The sequence below is a fragment of the Corythoichthys intestinalis genome, chromosome 15 (genome assembly GCF_030265065.1).
Source record: "Corythoichthys intestinalis isolate RoL2023-P3 chromosome 15, ASM3026506v1, whole genome shotgun sequence".
NCBI lineage: Eukaryota > Metazoa > Chordata > Actinopteri > Syngnathiformes > Syngnathidae > Corythoichthys > Corythoichthys intestinalis.
This window is the reverse complement of record NC_080409.1, coordinates 34,759,004-34,775,906: the sequence shown is the minus strand read 5'-3', so window position 1 is coordinate 34,775,906 and position 16,903 is coordinate 34,759,004. Positions and strand designations below refer to the sequence as shown.

The 16,903-nt window shown below is 39.1% G+C and overlaps 1 protein-coding gene across 4 annotated transcripts in view; it reads left to right on the top strand.

The window, feature by feature from the left end:
• The window catches only part of LOC130930914 (otoferlin-like), an 82,732-nt gene that overhangs the window by 9,785 nt on the left and 56,044 nt on the right, over positions 1-16,903 (top strand). For all 4 annotated transcript variants that reach the window (XM_057859240.1, XM_057859239.1, XM_057859241.1 and 1 more), the window contains exons 10-20: positions 1,914-2,100; positions 4,232-4,455; positions 4,542-4,650; positions 7,723-7,900; positions 7,980-8,100; positions 8,297-8,397; positions 8,470-8,560; positions 11,930-12,046; positions 12,131-12,283; positions 15,518-15,707; positions 15,793-15,917. In XM_057859240.1, the coding sequence (XP_057715223.1) occupies positions 1,914-2,100; positions 4,232-4,455; positions 4,542-4,650; positions 7,723-7,900; positions 7,980-8,100; positions 8,297-8,397; positions 8,470-8,560; positions 11,930-12,046; positions 12,131-12,283; positions 15,518-15,707; positions 15,793-15,917 (1,596 nt within the window). The remainder of the gene's footprint in view (positions 1-1,913; positions 2,101-4,231; positions 4,456-4,541; positions 4,651-7,722; positions 7,901-7,979; positions 8,101-8,296; positions 8,398-8,469; positions 8,561-11,929; positions 12,047-12,130; positions 12,284-15,517; positions 15,708-15,792; positions 15,918-16,903) is intronic.

Below are 16,903 nucleotides of genomic sequence, written 5' to 3'. Positions count from 1 at the left end.
GTGACCAAATACTTATTATCCACTCTAATTTGGAAATAAATTCTTTAAAAATCAACAATGTGATTTTCTGTTTTTTTTCCCCACATTCTGTCTCTCGTGGTTGAGGTTTACCCATGTTGACAATTACAGGCCTCTCTAATCTTTTCAGTTAGGAGAACTTGCACAATTGGTGGTTGACTAAATACTTACTTGCCCCACTTTAAGTATGAAAAACTTGAAATTCTTTTTGTGACCTATGCGACCTTTGACCTCATTACCTCAAAATGTAATCACCTATTTCGTTTCATCTTACAAATATGTCCTGCAAATTTGATAATCCCTTTATTAATTTTTGAGATATCGCAAAATTGCTTTTTCGACCTCTTTGACCGTTGCACTCATTACTCCAAAATGGGAGATTTTTTTGCATTAAAAAAAAAAAAGAGTTGACATCACGTATACCTCAGTAGTCGCGTATGTTCTTTGCTGCGCAACCCCAGTACTTGACAATGAACGAGGTTATGAATGCAGCTCACAACCGCTAGAATGAGACAAAAACATGATTCGTTCAGTTCACGTTCGCTCAAAATACGAACATGTTCATGTACGATCGTTCATTGAACGCTTTCATGCACAACACTGCTCAAGACTAATTTTGTCTAGTTTTAATCGAGGTTTACTAAAAATGTTTTCGTCTGTAAAATTATAAATTTTTACTCCGATAATAAATAAATAAAGGTTTCCAATTCTTTCGAATTAACATTGACAGACGAGCACATATTGTTACGTGACGTCTACAAAGACAATGCCAATTTGGTGATTATACACACTCAGCAGGAAAACAGTACATTATTTTCAATTAATCATACCTACATGGACGCCACGAATTGTAAGTAAAAAAAGTTGTCCGAGAGTTTAGGAGGACGCTCGCCGTTAACATTAGGCTAACGCGAATGCTATGCAAATGCTACAAGTTACATTTAGTGTTGATGATCACTAGGCACAGGTCTTTAATGGCTAAGCAACATTGCGCAGCACATCACATGAGTGACACAACCAGACATGGCTACAATGCAATCTAACTACATATAAAATGTCACACGTTGTAAACATTTGACAGAAAATATGGCATATTTTCGTATCGTTCTCGTCTCATCAGACGAAAACTGGCATTCGTCTCGTTATGTTTTAGTCTTCCAAAACATGTTTTAAACTCGTTATCGTCTCGTCATCGTCAAGATAAAAAGTGCTTGTTGACTAATTTTTTCTGTACAGTCATCGTTGACGAAAACAACCCCGGTGATGTTGTTGTTGTTCTTGAGTTGCCTTCAACACAAACATAGGGAAAACAAGATATACATATGGAATTGAATCCATAATCTACATCTGTAAGTTTCAACAACAGGCGTAGGTTAAACAAAGTTGCCATGTGCTTCTCAGGCAAGCATCAAATTATTGGGTTTTTTATTTTAAAAGTTAGGTATCTTTAAGGTATCTGTAAAATATGTATTTTTAATTAGTAAGAGATATTACTGTCATTGGATGATATTGATTGTGATCGACGTTTAGTGCATATAAACTGAGAATTTTTTTAGCGTGCCTCTTTAAAGTTAATGGGGTTCAGCAAAATCTTCAAAAAAACTTTTTTTTTTTTTTTAAATCATGTGCCTGCAAATTTGTAATTTGTTAAAATTACATTTAGCTCCCAATTTCTTTCTTTCAAAAATATCTCCAAATGTGATTTTAATGCATTTCCAAAATGTCTTCTCTTTTAAGTGTGCTTGTTTGTAAAAGTTAGAAAATGTATTTCTCTAAATATTATAATATATAACATTAAAATACAACTCATAAACCTTGAAAGCCTAATTTGACTTAAAAGTGTGATGTGATTATCATATTACAGCTATATATCATACTGTGTTCAATGTTGTCAGGGTAAGACGTCGGTCCAGAAGAGCTGTTACGAGCCCATATGGAACGAGCAGATCGTGTTCACTGAGATGTTCCCGCCACTGTGCAAACGTATGAAGATCCAAATCCGAGACTCGGACAAAGTCAACGACGTGGCCATGGGGACTCATTTCCTGGATTTGAGGAAGATCTCCAATGACGGTGATAAAGGTCACCACAGCAAAGACTTTTTACATTTTGGTGTCAAATTCTAACTTTGACTTGAACGTGAAACTTTGAATTTTGTTTGCTTGAAACCGTGATTCTGCATTGAAACATTCATTTTGAAACCCTATCTTTAACTCATTGGTTGCCGTTGACAGCGACTGGCGTCCAACCCATTTGATCTGGGAGAGCTGCTGACAACCCTCCCAATTCAAATGGACTGGACGTCTACCAGTGACAAATTTAATTTAAAATCACTGTATACAATATATTAAAGCAACACTAGGTAATTTTTCAACCTTTGTAAAATATTTTATTTATTATAACATTTGTGTTAATATGTCGACTGACAACTAGTTGAATGACACATCTTTTATATCTTATGGCATACGTCACTTCACCCTTTCCCCGTTCATTATAAAGACTGAAGTCAATGCGAACGTCTTCGCGTGAATCCTGTAGCAGTGGCAGAGCAACAAAAGAGACAAAAAGTTTTGTCTGAAGAGGGAAAAAAGGAACGCTATCAGGATATACAGAATAAACATTGGCCCGGCTTACACTCACTGGCGTGACGCCTCCACCCCTCCCCCTAAAACAAACTAAGCCACACAGTTGCTAACCGTTGCTATTGTTTAGCCACAACTGGATTCATTACCTTATTACTATTCATCCTTCACGCAGCCGCTGGAATCAGATATGTTGTTTAATCCATCTGCAGGCGAACGGGAGATTTTTTTTTTTCATTTTTTTTTTTTTAAACCTGTCCTGTTCAGCTGTTTGACACGGAGAATGGAAGTCTAAGTGTCCGGTTGATCTGAACAGTTCTAATGTTTCACATTGAGAGTCTGACATACTCCCATTGTGATCATTCAACATAACTAATACTAATATGTTGGTGCTATTGTCAGCTAGAGGTATTTCTGGTTGACACCATGTGGGGGGCCTGTTGACCAGGGAAAGAGGGGCACGGGGGTGTGTGAGTCTATACGCTAAGTGATTGAAAGGGGTAGAGTGTACACAAAGAGTGTACACAAATCAGCTCTGTGATCTAGAACCCAGTAATCGTGTGAATCCCTTATTAGTGTAAGCCGGTTGACGACCGACCCTACGCCGCCCCATCGCCAATCCCGGCACCGCTAACCCCTTATCCGAGCGCGCCCTATCACATCCAGCCACACGCGAGCCCCACGAGGCGCGCGACAGCAAGGCAGAAGAGCGGAGACGCCACGCGGGCGCCAACCCAGGGCCACGGCCCACACCAAGCAAGCCCAGGGAGGGGGGTTCAGTGCAGCCCACCCCTTCTCCCACAGCCCAGCAAAGGAGCCATCACCCCCCCCCGGGATCCAGGGTGGTCCCCCGGGCCACCCGCGCACCCATTAACCGGCCTTCAGGGATGGCAAGAGGGGACGCACCACCAACCCCACGCCCACCCGGCCCACAAGCCACAGCCGCAGCCCCCCAACCGGCACGGCACGGGACCCCCAGCTGCCCACCAAGCCCAGGGCAGGGCAGGGTCCCCCGCCGGAGCAGGCAACAGCCAGCCGATACACCGGCGCCCAGCCAGGGACCCTCGAGGTGCACAGGGCGGATACCCAGTCAGAGAAGAGAGGGAAAGGCGGAGGCAGGAGAACGCCGAGGAGCCGCCACGGGGCGACGCAAGATCGGAGCCCCGACCTCCCCCACTCCCACGAACGGGAGATTTTTGATTGATGATTTTATGACACTACAGGTGTGCGCTGGTCCTTATGGAAAATGCAGCACTGGTCCTCATGGGAAATGCAGTCTTCCTTAAGGCAAAACACTACCGCTTTTGTCCACCGGCGTCGCTAAAATTGACTGAAACTGAAAAGTTACGAAGTGTTGCTATAAAACACTAAAATAACAAACACTAAAATAAACATAAATAAAAATAATAACTCTCGTAACAAACGATAGAATTTTTTTTTTTTAAATCACAAATGCTCAACTAATAAATAACAATGATTAAAATAGGCAATTTAATAACCCTAACCCTACAATACAGAATAAATAATATATTTTAAAAATTATAAAGTAAAATAAAAATAAGAAGACTTCCAACCCAACTCATCCAACACCGTGTTTGTGTATTTTTGGGGTGCTGTTGACGTCCTTCTAGGTTTCCTCCCCACACTTGGCCCCGCCTGGGTCAATATGTATGGCTCCACGCGCACATACACGCTAATGGACGAGTACCAGGAGCTGAATGAAGGCCTGGGCGAGGGCGTGTCCTTTCGGGCACGCCTGCTCATCAACCTTGGCGTGGAGATCTTGGACCCGTCCTCGCCCGAGACTTCCAGCTCCACCGAGGTGCAGTTGGAAAGTATCCCTAACATCTCAGAGGTGCGGATTTGTGCTTTATGTCAAATCGTCAATTCGTATATACATACTTGAATTTCTTTTTTATGTTGCGCTCAATGGTTCGACAGAACGCAACTGGGAAAATGGAGGAATTCTTCCTCTTTGGCTCCTTCCTGGAGGCCACCATGATCGACAGGAAGATTGGAGACAAGCCCATCCACTTTGAGGTCACAATAGGTACCCCATTACTTTAGTTTGGTACATTTGGTTACACTTGCTGACTTAAGATTTTCAGGTAGACATGACTCAAATTCTTTGTTCTCTTTATTAATTTAACTCGTTTTATGTTAACTTGATAAAATGTGTTGAACTTGAATTATCAAGTCAGTGAGCCCTCAGCGTGTAACAGTGTACTAAGATGTGATTTCGGTTTTGATTGATTTGGATATTTGTTTGGGACAAAAAAAAATGCTGAAAAAAACAACACTTAAATTGTTTTTATTTTTGTAAATGTAAACAATAGAACTTGTGTGCATGAATGAAAGCGAATTATTCGGGTGATATTTCATATAAATTTCACCGTGAGTTTTGTGCAGAAAGTATAGATCTGTTTGCAGTGAAAATATCAAGATGTTTTTCTTATATATAGATGCAACATTCATTGTCAGATGGTGACGTTTTAAGTGGGTTAACATGTAGCCTATATGCCACCGACTCCAAGCCAAATGGTGTCAGGCAAAGCCACTACTGCCTCTCACTCTCTGAAGCAAAATGGCATTCTTTTTACTCATTTGCTCCTAAGTTTACCTCCCTTTTCGGTTAAGGCAGTAAATCCAATCAAAACCAACTTTTCCATGTCATTCAAAAAGGACATAGGCTATAAGCTTTATGTCTCGAATTATAGTCACAAATATGACAGTTAGTAAGATAGTAACTTTAAAATGACACAAAATTCATTGAGTTAGTGCAATTTACTTATCTAACATTCACTTGTCTAACCTAGTTAAGAATTTTAAATCTGGCAAATCTGTGAATGCCATATCTTTGCTTGAGAGATTCACAACCTCTCGTTTCAAATGACAAATTTCCTTCTGCAGAGTAGCTTTTTCTTCTAGTGAAGGTGGACATTGGCCAGATTGTGATGCATATTGTAGTCATGAACAGTGTACTTACAGTTACTGTAATCTGATTACTTTCTTCGAACGCCTTCATTTTTCCAAACCAATAATCTCATGAGTTAATCTGAGTTAGTTTCCCTAGTGTCTGTGCGTTACTGTTTTGCTATTGCCTCATAATGTATGTAGAATGAAGAATATTGTAATCATGAACAAAGAGCGTTTTGAATAGAAAATGTTAGAAAGGTTCCCAAAGGTTCGTTTTCATGGTAACCGCTCATTGTTACGACCTGTTTTGGTGTCGAGTCACACACGCTGTTTTGGGACTGAAAAAGGCGTGACGAACGGAGGGAATGTTGAACTATGTGCGTCCATGAATGAACGTATTTTTTCTTCATGCTGGAGGGTTCCAGCGATAGGTTGAAGCCACTACATGCGCGGCCGTTTCAAAGCTTTGCCGTTGCAACAGTGGGTAGTCATCGCTCCAAGTCTGCAAGCATTGTTTACATCATATTCGTGTTGCACATTTATGCCGTGAGGTGACGTGTTCGTTTAGCATCTTTGGGATGTGCTTTAAGTCCGATTGAGTGGAAGGTGCTTAGTTGCCACCACGTTTTGTGGCCAAACTGACCGCGTATGTTTATGGCGTACTTACGGGTTTGTGTTTATTGCACTGTTTATTGCACAATTCATTTCCCTGCTGTTGATTACTGTGCAGTCAATTTGCATTGTTTTACATTGGCACTGATGTGCTGTTAAGCCAACCCCTAAACCAGGGGTCGGCAACCCAAAATGTTGAAAGAGCCATATTGGACAAAAAAAAAACAAACAAAAAAACTAAATGTCTGAAGCTGCAAAAAAATAAAAGCTTTAAAAAGGCCTAATAATGAAGGCAACACATGCTGTATAAGCTATTTTAGCCTACTATCAAAATGACTAAGCTAAAAATACATACTGTAATGACCCTTCATGATTTAATGTTTATTTTCCCTGCAGTGCATTGAACGCACCAAGTGACTACGTACTCTGTTGTATGATACCACCTCAAGTTTAACTTCATTACAATATTAATGAATTGTTTCGTTGCTTTTGTGAAATCATAGAAATGCAATAAAGAAATCCGATTTTTGATCTTGTTTTTATTTTGAGGTTTCGAAAAACAACAAATGGAACATGCATAACATGCCCCTTATCTGGGCATGTCGTTGATTTTCTTTATTATCTCGGTTTTGTTTTTGAAGTCTGCAAATAGGTGTTCTGATATGTTGATGAATGTCTCCTTCATGTACTCACCATCTGTGAGCAGTTTTCTACGCTTTACTATCTCCTGGGTTGCAACAAAACATGCAGCAGTAGTGGAGTTTGGCGATGCAATTCACTTCTTAAATCTATTTTTGTGCTCCTCTATATAATACAACAAGGGTCGCGATGCAGAAATCGCAGACATCAATGATTGGTCAAGATGTTCTTTTTCATATATTTACCCTTTTAAACGTTTTTTTCCCCAATTTTTCTTTGTTTGGATCGATTATATCATCTAACAAATCGAGGAAAATGCAACAGTGACAAAAAAAAAATCCAATTTAGCGATAGTTATGAGGTAGATATCTGTGACTTTACGGACACCATTTTTTTCTTTGTGTCGTAATTTGTTTAAAAGTTTTTTTTTAGCTAATTTTTTAAAGTCTTTTTTTTTTTTAAACAAAATATTAGACATCAATTAATGATTCCAAGCTAAAAATCACATACATTTTTAATAATAAATATAATTACTTACCTTGTTTTAATGGCTGGGTTAAAACAAAAACGGTTGCGCCACGTCTGTAAATGGGGGTTTTGAGGGTTAAACGAGCAAATTAAAAATAGTTTGGGGGCTTAATGCGCCATGAATCTGCTATGGCAGCATATAGACATATAGTTCTATCAAACACAACAGTTCTTTTGGCTTAAAATACAGCAGTTTCTTTTAAAGGGGAGTGCAGAGCAGAAACTGCTTTTTCAGTCTTGTCTGTGTTTTCTGATATATATACATACATATAAATTCAAATGGGTTGGACAGAAATGTCACTGAAACATTGTCATTCATTCGTAGCGTGCTGTCTATCGTTGTCAAAGGCAAGGAAAGACTTAAAAATAACACAACAAAAGTCCTGATTGAGAGCATATTCCTGTATGCGCCGCTCCCACCCTTCAGGTTACTATGGCGATGAAATGGATGGTGCCATCCAGCACAAATCACAAGGCAAGAAAAAGGCCGACGGTGAGGACGAGACAGAACTCATCCGGGACTCTAGCGAGGACGAACTGGATGGTGATGGCGACCTGCAGTCCGTGGCGACCACTCCGCCCGTCAAGCCCGTCGTCACCGACCGGTCGGCACGCCCGCCGATGACAGCTGGCTTATGTAATTGTGTTCTCATTTTGATTGTTGTTGACTTTTCGCCCCACCAGAAACTACTTCCACTTGCCGTATTTTGAGCGCAAGCCATGCATCTATATCAAGAGTTGGTGGCAGGACCAGCGGCGGAGGCTGTACAACGCCAACATCATCGACAACATCGCTGACAAACTGGTAAGCAACACAGCTCACAACACAAGCTGTCTCAAAGAGACAGGTCATTTCAACAAACAGGAGTTTTTTCACCCTTTTAATTTTACCAAGGTAAAATTTAGCCCAAGTAACAGAACGTTTATCTGAATATTATTTTCTTTGATACTGTTTCCAATCCTGGTCTTAACACGAGAGACATTTTAACTTTTGCGCGCAGGAGGAAGGTCTGAACGATGTGCACGAGATCATCAAGACAGAAAAGGCGTATCCTGAACGCAGGCTGAGGGGCGTCTTGGAGGAGCTCAGCCACAGATGCAGGTCAAATGCAAAATGAAAAAGAAGAAAATATGACAAAAGCAAGAAATTCAATGTGCAGTTTTCTCCATTTAGTCAGTTTCTGGTGCTGGCGAATACCGACCAGAACCTGTCGGGCAAAACCAAACTGGACCGGGAACGACTCAAGCTGTGCATGTCCGAAGTGGTACTAGACCTTTATTTTATTATTTATTTATTTATTCAAACTGCATTTCATTTTATGTTATGTCATTTTATGTTTAAGGCTGGCCAAGTTAACTCATTCACTCCCAGCCATTTTCACCGGAGCAAGGCCCTTCGCTCCCGGCCGTTTGACTGGATTTTGACTGATTTTACAAGGCCCACAGAAAATTCTGTTCTATTGCTATATAAAAATGGAACCCACCCAAAGAAAGATTAGACTCTCTTCTTTCAGCAGTAAAACAGACACTGAAACAATTAAAAATACAATGTATTTATACATTTTTGGGAGCAAATGCAGGCATGAAAATCATTCCCCTTTCAGCTAAATTCGCCGTTTTGAAGTAAAAAAGGGTGACTTATGTAAATTGTGTAGATCCCAGGAGAACTTTTTTTTAGGGGAGGGGGATTCGTAAGTCCATCTAACTAACTAACGACATGTTTTATTAAAGTTGCTAAGCCTGTCGCGATATTCAATGAGTCCATTTATAGCAAGGTCAATAAAAATGAGAGCGGTAATTTTCACGGCTGCGTTTTATCACCGCGTGCGTGCATATATTTGTGCGTGTGTGTGGATGACATGAGACTCCAGTTGCTGTGTCCAGACGTTTATTGGTCAACAACACGCCGTAGAATTACAATTCACACATACAAAATAAGGAAACATATCGATATTAAACACTGTAAACGTTAGCATTGCTACACTGAGACTAATGGGGAAAAAAGACAACTTATTTTAGCCTCCTATAAAACACTGGCAGTCTTTTCCAAAACGCAAACTTGCGGTTAAAAGGTGACTCTTCAAACATTAAAAATCGCTGGTTAACAGCATTTGCTAACGAAAAAATGAAAAAAAAAAAAAATCTATTAGTGACACAACAAACAATGACGAAAATTGTTTTTTTGCGGAGTGTAAAGTTGTTAGCAGTTTAGCGAACGTACTTCCAATGAACATTTAAAAATAAAAGCACGTCATGTTTGTCATATAAATAACAATTTCTGGAGTTAATCCCACATATCTTCAGAATTAATACTATAATATGTAAATACTATAATACTACAGAATTCAGATTTTGCACTAAGAATAACTTTGAAATGGCACCCTTTTTAAAAAAAATATGATTGGCAATTAATATTACAATTAGGGTTGTTCCGATCATGTTTTTTTTGCTCCCGATCTGATCCCGATCGTTTTAGTTTGAGTATCTGCCGATCCCGATATTTCCCGATCTAATTGCTTTTTTTTCGCTCCCGATTCAATTCCAATCATTCCCGATAATTTTTCCCGATCATATACATTTTGGCAATGCATTAAGAAAAAAATGAATAAAACTCGGACGAATATATACATTCAACATACAGTACATAAGTACTGTATTTGTTTATATTGACAATAAATCCTCAAGATGGCATTTACATTATTAACATTCTTTCTGTGAGAGGGATCCACGGATAGAAAGACTTAATTCTTAAAGGATAAATGTGACTTTGTATATTGTGACTAAATATTGCCATCTAGTGTATTTGTTGAGCTTTCAGTAAATGATACTGTAGCCCTTTAACTTCTGCCCAAATGCATGACGGGAAGTGCAACCATGACTGTGTGTCGTGGTACCAATTGATATATCTTCTCTATGCAATGACTACTGAGCTAAAATTGACAGTTAGCTTTATCATATTTTCATTTTACACCCTCATCACTATACAGCGCTATGTTTCACAGAATTAATAAAGCCTGTATGTAAGACACGTTAGCAACGCATCGACAGTGGTCTTAATAGAAACCTAGCCTTCCGCAGGGCTAACGTTACGTACGTGAGCGAGTGACAGTAACGTTAATCTTATTAGCGCTGAGAAGTGTACTGCTTTAAGATGGCGGCTGTTTATTAACACCGCTGACTCTGTAATTTCGCATCTAGTTCAACATACATATGATCTCTATGAGACTCATCAGATGCTACCTGCTGCCACCGCATCATGCGGGCTAGTTTTTAGCAATGATGGCGTAGACTGCAGAAAGGTTTTTTATAATTTTTAAAATTTCTTCTTCCTCTACGCACGTGACATCAGCGCGTTGTCCCGCATAAAAAGTAGTCCGGGCAAAACGTGATGCTTAGAGCTGGCAAAATTAAACGATTCCTCGAGGTGAATAAAAATACTCGGATCAGTTTTAAACTTGAGTTACTCGAGTTGCTCGAGTATTCGTTTCAGCTCTAGTACAATGTGTGTGTGTTTCGTGTTAGATGTGTGTGTTCATTTTGAGACTGATCTAGCCCCATAGTTATGGGCCTTTTTTCCACGGACCAACAATGTGTGGCAGAAAATTACAGTAAATATCAAATAACAAGGCGGGGCTAAAGACTAACATTAAGTGCAGGGAAAATGTAACTGTACACTTAATCAACCTTTTTTAACAGCGGCCTCTCCTAAAACATAACGGCAAATATCCTTGGTCGCAGGCATAATGAGTTCTTCTCCAATTGTGAAAGGTTTCTTGGCTTTAGCAATATGTATTTTTTTTCGCCACGAGGTATGATACTCTCAGTGCATTCACATTTGTTGCCACATTTGCTAGCTTTTAGCCACATATTATGCATTATGGACTTGGTTGTAGGCTCCTTGTCTGTCTCAGTAGGTGGCCCTTTCTCCGTGAAAAAGCTGTCTAAAGACGTATCCGCCCGCAGCTAACGTTACTGTTTACATTGACTGACCCCGGACTGCAATAGGAGTGCAAACACCCCAGGATTGGCGGCCAACCACTAGAGCGCGACGTACACAAAGCACTACTCGTATTAGTCAATGGGGTAGATAGGTATATTGATGTGTCAAGAGGCACGGGCCAGATAGTGGTCGTTAACAAATTATTTATTATTTCTCTGCGGCACGATAGCAAATGCGCCATGGACCGGTACCTGTCCCTGGCCTGGTGGTTGGGGATCACTACTATAACCTATCACATGACCATATTAGACCAAATAAATGCACAAAAATGATCAAATTCTGACTAGAAAAATAGAAATGAAACATCATCCGGCCAAGTCCGAAAAGCATGAGTGCCCTCTAGTGGATTAAAAAAAAAATTCCCACTATGGATTCAAAACGATCATATCTCCGGTTGTTAGTGGTCTATCGGTGCCAAATAAAAACTGAGAGAGAGGTTAAAAAGTTACTCAAGTAAAGGTAAAAGTCAATGTGAAAATCTTGCATGTCTAGTGCCCTCAATGACAGCCAATGAGTTCAATCAGTGCCCTATAAAGGATTAAGTTTAAAGTCTTTCGCTGCCATTGACAACACTAGGTGTCCAATCTATTCTATGGATTGAATTAGTGGCCCTAAAACATGTTTGTGGTTGCAGGAGGCGGTCGGCCAGCAGGCCAAAGCTATGCGGTCCCAGGTGAAGAAGAGCACGGTGAGAGAGAAAGTCAAGCTGACGCATAACTTCCTCCAAAAGCTCCGCTTCCTGGCAGATGAAGTAAGATGCGGCAAAATATATGATTTTCATGTGAATTGATGTACGTACTGTAGCGTGCATGGCTGTCAATGTGGGTCTGTGCAGCCTCAACACAGCGTACCAGACGTTTTTATCTGGATGATCAGCAACGGGAAGCGTATTGCGTACGCTCGCGTTCCTTCAAAAGATATCTTATACTCCGGGATGGATGAGGAGCGAGGGAAGGACTGCGGCAAAGTCAAAACCATCTTCCTGCGGGTGACTTATTTATTTTTTGCAAAGTATGTTTTCATGCGAACTAAGAATTTGACAACATTTGGATTTATTTGTGTTAAGATAATCATTAGGATTATTAAATATTTACTCTTGCTAATGAATGCTTACAATATAAAAATTTAATTTTTGCTGAATGGGGTACCGCACGCTACACGTCACTTCCGCTCATTAATATTTATGACGTTAGCTTCTGTGGCTCTGCTGTTAGCTAAGGGGGGACAAGCTCGTTTGTCCCCAATAGGAAATGAATGGGAATAGTGTATGACGGAGATGTTTACAGAGCTAAACCTACCACTTCTGTCCGAAAATGATGTCCCTGGTGCCAAATTCACTGGTAAAGATGTGGAAGAACATACAAATGTTCAGTAAAGAGATGGCTTGAGTGTCGACGGCTGAAAAAGATGAAAAAAAACGAGCCGACCTAAGCTTCCTTTAGCTTTTTTATCGACAACTTTTTCTTATGCCACTGACAATAACATTCTCCTGTTTCAACAATCCTTTATTACCATAAGCCCCATCTTTCTTATATATTATATCCCCTGGTTGTCTTACGTCTCTGACCGTTCTTTTGGGGGAGATGCTGTTTTGTGTACCGATCGCAAATGCTACTCGTTGACAGCCAATGAACACTTCATTTTTTCATTAATAACAAATCTTAATTTTATTAATTTATTTACACTTCCCCCTTACTAAAGTTGTTTCTTTACAACAGAAAAGGTAACAACGGTGGCAGTCAGATACCACTTTAATTTTTTTTTCAGGTCATTCATTGTCAGACAGAAGCAGCATAAAAAACGCCACGCGAAAAAAAAAAAACTCAAATTATCAAAATGGCTTACCTCTTGGCCCAAACAAAATGTTTACTGCATATGAAATCTGAACGGCTTCACTTTGCTGGCGTTAAACTGTTCTTTTAGACGTCCGCGGCATAGTAGCTCCATTCTTCACATTTTTCGGTTCCGGGAGAGTGAAGAAAACATCCTTTATATGTCGTAATGTCTAGAGTCGTTTCTACAAGTTCCATAGTAGCAGTGAACAATTGGCATGTCAGTAGGGCTGCAGCTATTGATTATTTTAGTAATCGATTAATCGATGAACAAGTTAGTTCGAATAATTGAGAAATCGGATAAGGAACATAAAAAATTAAAATAGCTAAGCTGAGCCAGAACGGTATGTACAACAAAAGAACAATTGGCTAACTTACATAGCAAAGGTCCGCTAGCTTAAATGCTATAAAACGTTCACGTTTTTTTCCCACAATGCTCTTAATACATGGTTCAGACACATATTCCCACAAAAAAAAGGCTAAATATACCTAGAAACTGAATTACGAAGGCATTAAAAAAAAACATTAACTTGGCTTATGTTGGTCTTAACATGGAACAGCTGGATTTGGCCATGTGAAATAAGGCAGACTAGAGGGCAACGTATCTACCCAAATCAATAAAGCTTAATGCAAACACTTTCAAGACAAACCATTACAACGCCACCTTAACAAAACGAGTATTCGAAGTAGCAAAATTTGATTTGAATATTTTTTTCTAATCGAATCCTCGAGTTAATCGAATAATCGTTGCAGCACTACATGTCAGTTTTTGAAAGATTACCGGCGAAAGAAGGCCGAAATATAATGGTTTGCATGCGAGGGCGTGTATATAATGTCCTACTTCCGTTTTACGATGCGCCGTCACGGTCTAAAAATAGCCTGCGTGTGGTACGCTATTAAACTGCACTGTATATTGCTGAAGTAATTATTGGGCATAGACCGCCAACTCTTTTTGTTTTATCAAATATTCGGTCAATTATGATATATTGATTTTTTTTTTTTTTTTAAACAAATTACCGTATACACATTTAAAATAAAATACTTTTGTTAAACAAATAATTTACTTATTGTCAATAATAAATTAAAACCTGTGGAATACAGAATACATCTTCAAGCATAACTTTAACCTTTTTAAAGTGTATTTTTATACATGATTGCTTAATCGATTAACAAAAAAAAAAAAAGTATTTTCTTCAATGTATATATATATATATATATATATATATATATATTTTTTTTTTTAAGGGCTGTCAAACGATTAAAATTTTTAATCGAGTTAATTACAGCTTAAAAATTTATTAATCGTAATTAATCGCAATTCAAACCATCTCTAAAATATGCCATATTTTTCTGTAAATTATTGTTGGAATGGAAAGATAAGACACACGACGGCTATATACATACAACATACTGTACATAAGTACTGTATTTGTTTATTGTAACAATGAATCCACACATGCCATTATTAACATTCTTTCTGTTAATTGTTTCTGTTAATTGTTATAGTTACAAGTTATAGTAATTTGATATTAAAACCCCTCTTCATGTTTTTGTTTTAATAAAATTTGTAAAATTTTCAATCAAAAGTAGAGTTAATATAATATGAATAAAAATAACAATAATAAAAATAGAGTGACCAAAGTCTAAGTTTTACGTGTATTTTGCATAGCTATTTTGATATGGAATGCCAGTTCATTTTGCATTGTTGTTTAACTGTGTGTCAGAATAGGGCCTCATTACTATAGACTGAAGTGCTTTTCTTTTTGTGAACATTTTTTTTTTTTTTTGGAGAGATAGGAATATTATTTTTGTTGTGCTTTCACTAAACGATACTTATGTTTGTTGTGAAGGAGAAGCTTATGCCAATAAACGGCGCGGTCCAAAGAACACCTGTGTCCACTCGCCTTTACTTTATAACATATATCTGTGCATATCTTAACCAAAATATAACAAGAGACACATAATTGCCACTAAAAGAAAGAAAACTTACCGAAATATGTGTGGAGCACAAATAGCAATTTGCATTGCATTGTGAATACAGCATAAACGTCTCACAACTACTAATTCTCCCACGTTTAGAAGAAATAACATGAGTATGGAACGGCGCTGCCCCCAAGCGGCCGGTGGCATTCTCTTCACTCTTAATGTCCATACATGGCCTCATTGTAATCTGTTTGAGGCAATGTGCGAGCGGGTCATTTAGTGCATGCGTTAATTGCGTCAAATATTTTAACGTGATTAATTAAAAAAATTAATTAACGCCCGTTAACGCGATAATTTTGACAGCCCTAATATTTAAAAAAAAAAAACTTATTAACAATACCTGGCTTCTTTTTCTCCACTCTTAATATATCATCCAATGTCTTTCCCCCCCTTTTTTTCCCTCCAAGATCCCCGGCAAGCGAGGTTTTGGCTCCGCGGGCTGGACAGTGCAGTCCAAGATTGAGATTTACCTGTGGTTGGGTCTGAACCGCCAACGCAAAGACTACCTGTGTGGACTTCCCAACGGATTCGAGGAGAACCGGCTCGCCAAAGAACCCGTCTCGCCATTCTCGCCGCCCATCAGCCTCACTTATATGAGTATTATGCCTCCATTTAAAATTATTGAGCAAACACGCTACACTTCTCTTTCAAACTGCAATTTTGGGCGCATTTGTGTGTACAGTGAAGCAGATATTCCAACTGAGGGTGCACATGTATCAAGCTCGCAGCCTCTTTGCCGCCGACAGCACCGGACTTTCGGATCCATTCGCACGTGTCTTCTTCTCCACGCAAAGCCAAGTCACAGAGGTGAGCGCATCAGTAGGGAAGTAGGGAAACCACATACTATATATAAAGATGTCACATAAGTTATTACGTACGTAGATAATGATTCCTCTAATTTCTCAGATATAATTTCTATAAAACGCTGGCACATTTATTGTCTCTAAGTCTGGTATTAGCTGCATGATAATTTGTACTTTTTAAGTTTATTCATTAAAATGCAACTTTTTAAAACCCCTTCTTCGGGCGAGGCACTACTTTTAGTAATTTAAAAAATAAACGTTTCTCGAGGTGCAACAATTATTCGATTAATCGACAACTCTTCGATTGGCAAATTAATCGACAACTACAGTGGTATGAGAAAGTATCTGAACCTTTTGGAATTTCTCGCCTTTCTGGATAAAATCACCATCAAATGTGATCTGATCTTTGTCAAAATCACACAGATGGAAAAAAAACCAGTGTCTGCTTTCACTACAACCACACAAACATTTATAAGTTTTCATATTTTAATGAGGATAGCATGCAAACAATGACAGAAGGGGGAAAAATAAGTAAGTGAACCCTCTGCCTAAGGAGACTTAAAGAGCAATTGGAACCAATTTTTACCAAACAATTTAAGTCAGGTGTGTGGCCAATCACTGATGAGTGGTTTAAAGCTGCCCTGCCCACTATAAAACACACACCTCATAAGAATTGTCTTGATGAGAAGCATTGTCTGATGTGCATCATGGCTCGGTCAAAAGAGCTGTCTGAAGACCTGCGATCAAGGATTGTTGATTTGTATAAAGTTAGGAAACCATACAAAACCATCTCCAAAAGTCTGGATGTTCATCAATCGACAGTCAGAGAACTGTCTACAAATGGAGTTTGGCACTGTTGCTTCTCTCCCAAGGAGTGGCCGTCCACCAAAGATGACACCAGGAGTTCAGTGCAGAATACTCAGAGAGGTAAAAAAGAACCCTAGAGTGTCTGACTTTGACAAAGATCACATCACATTTGATGGTGATTTT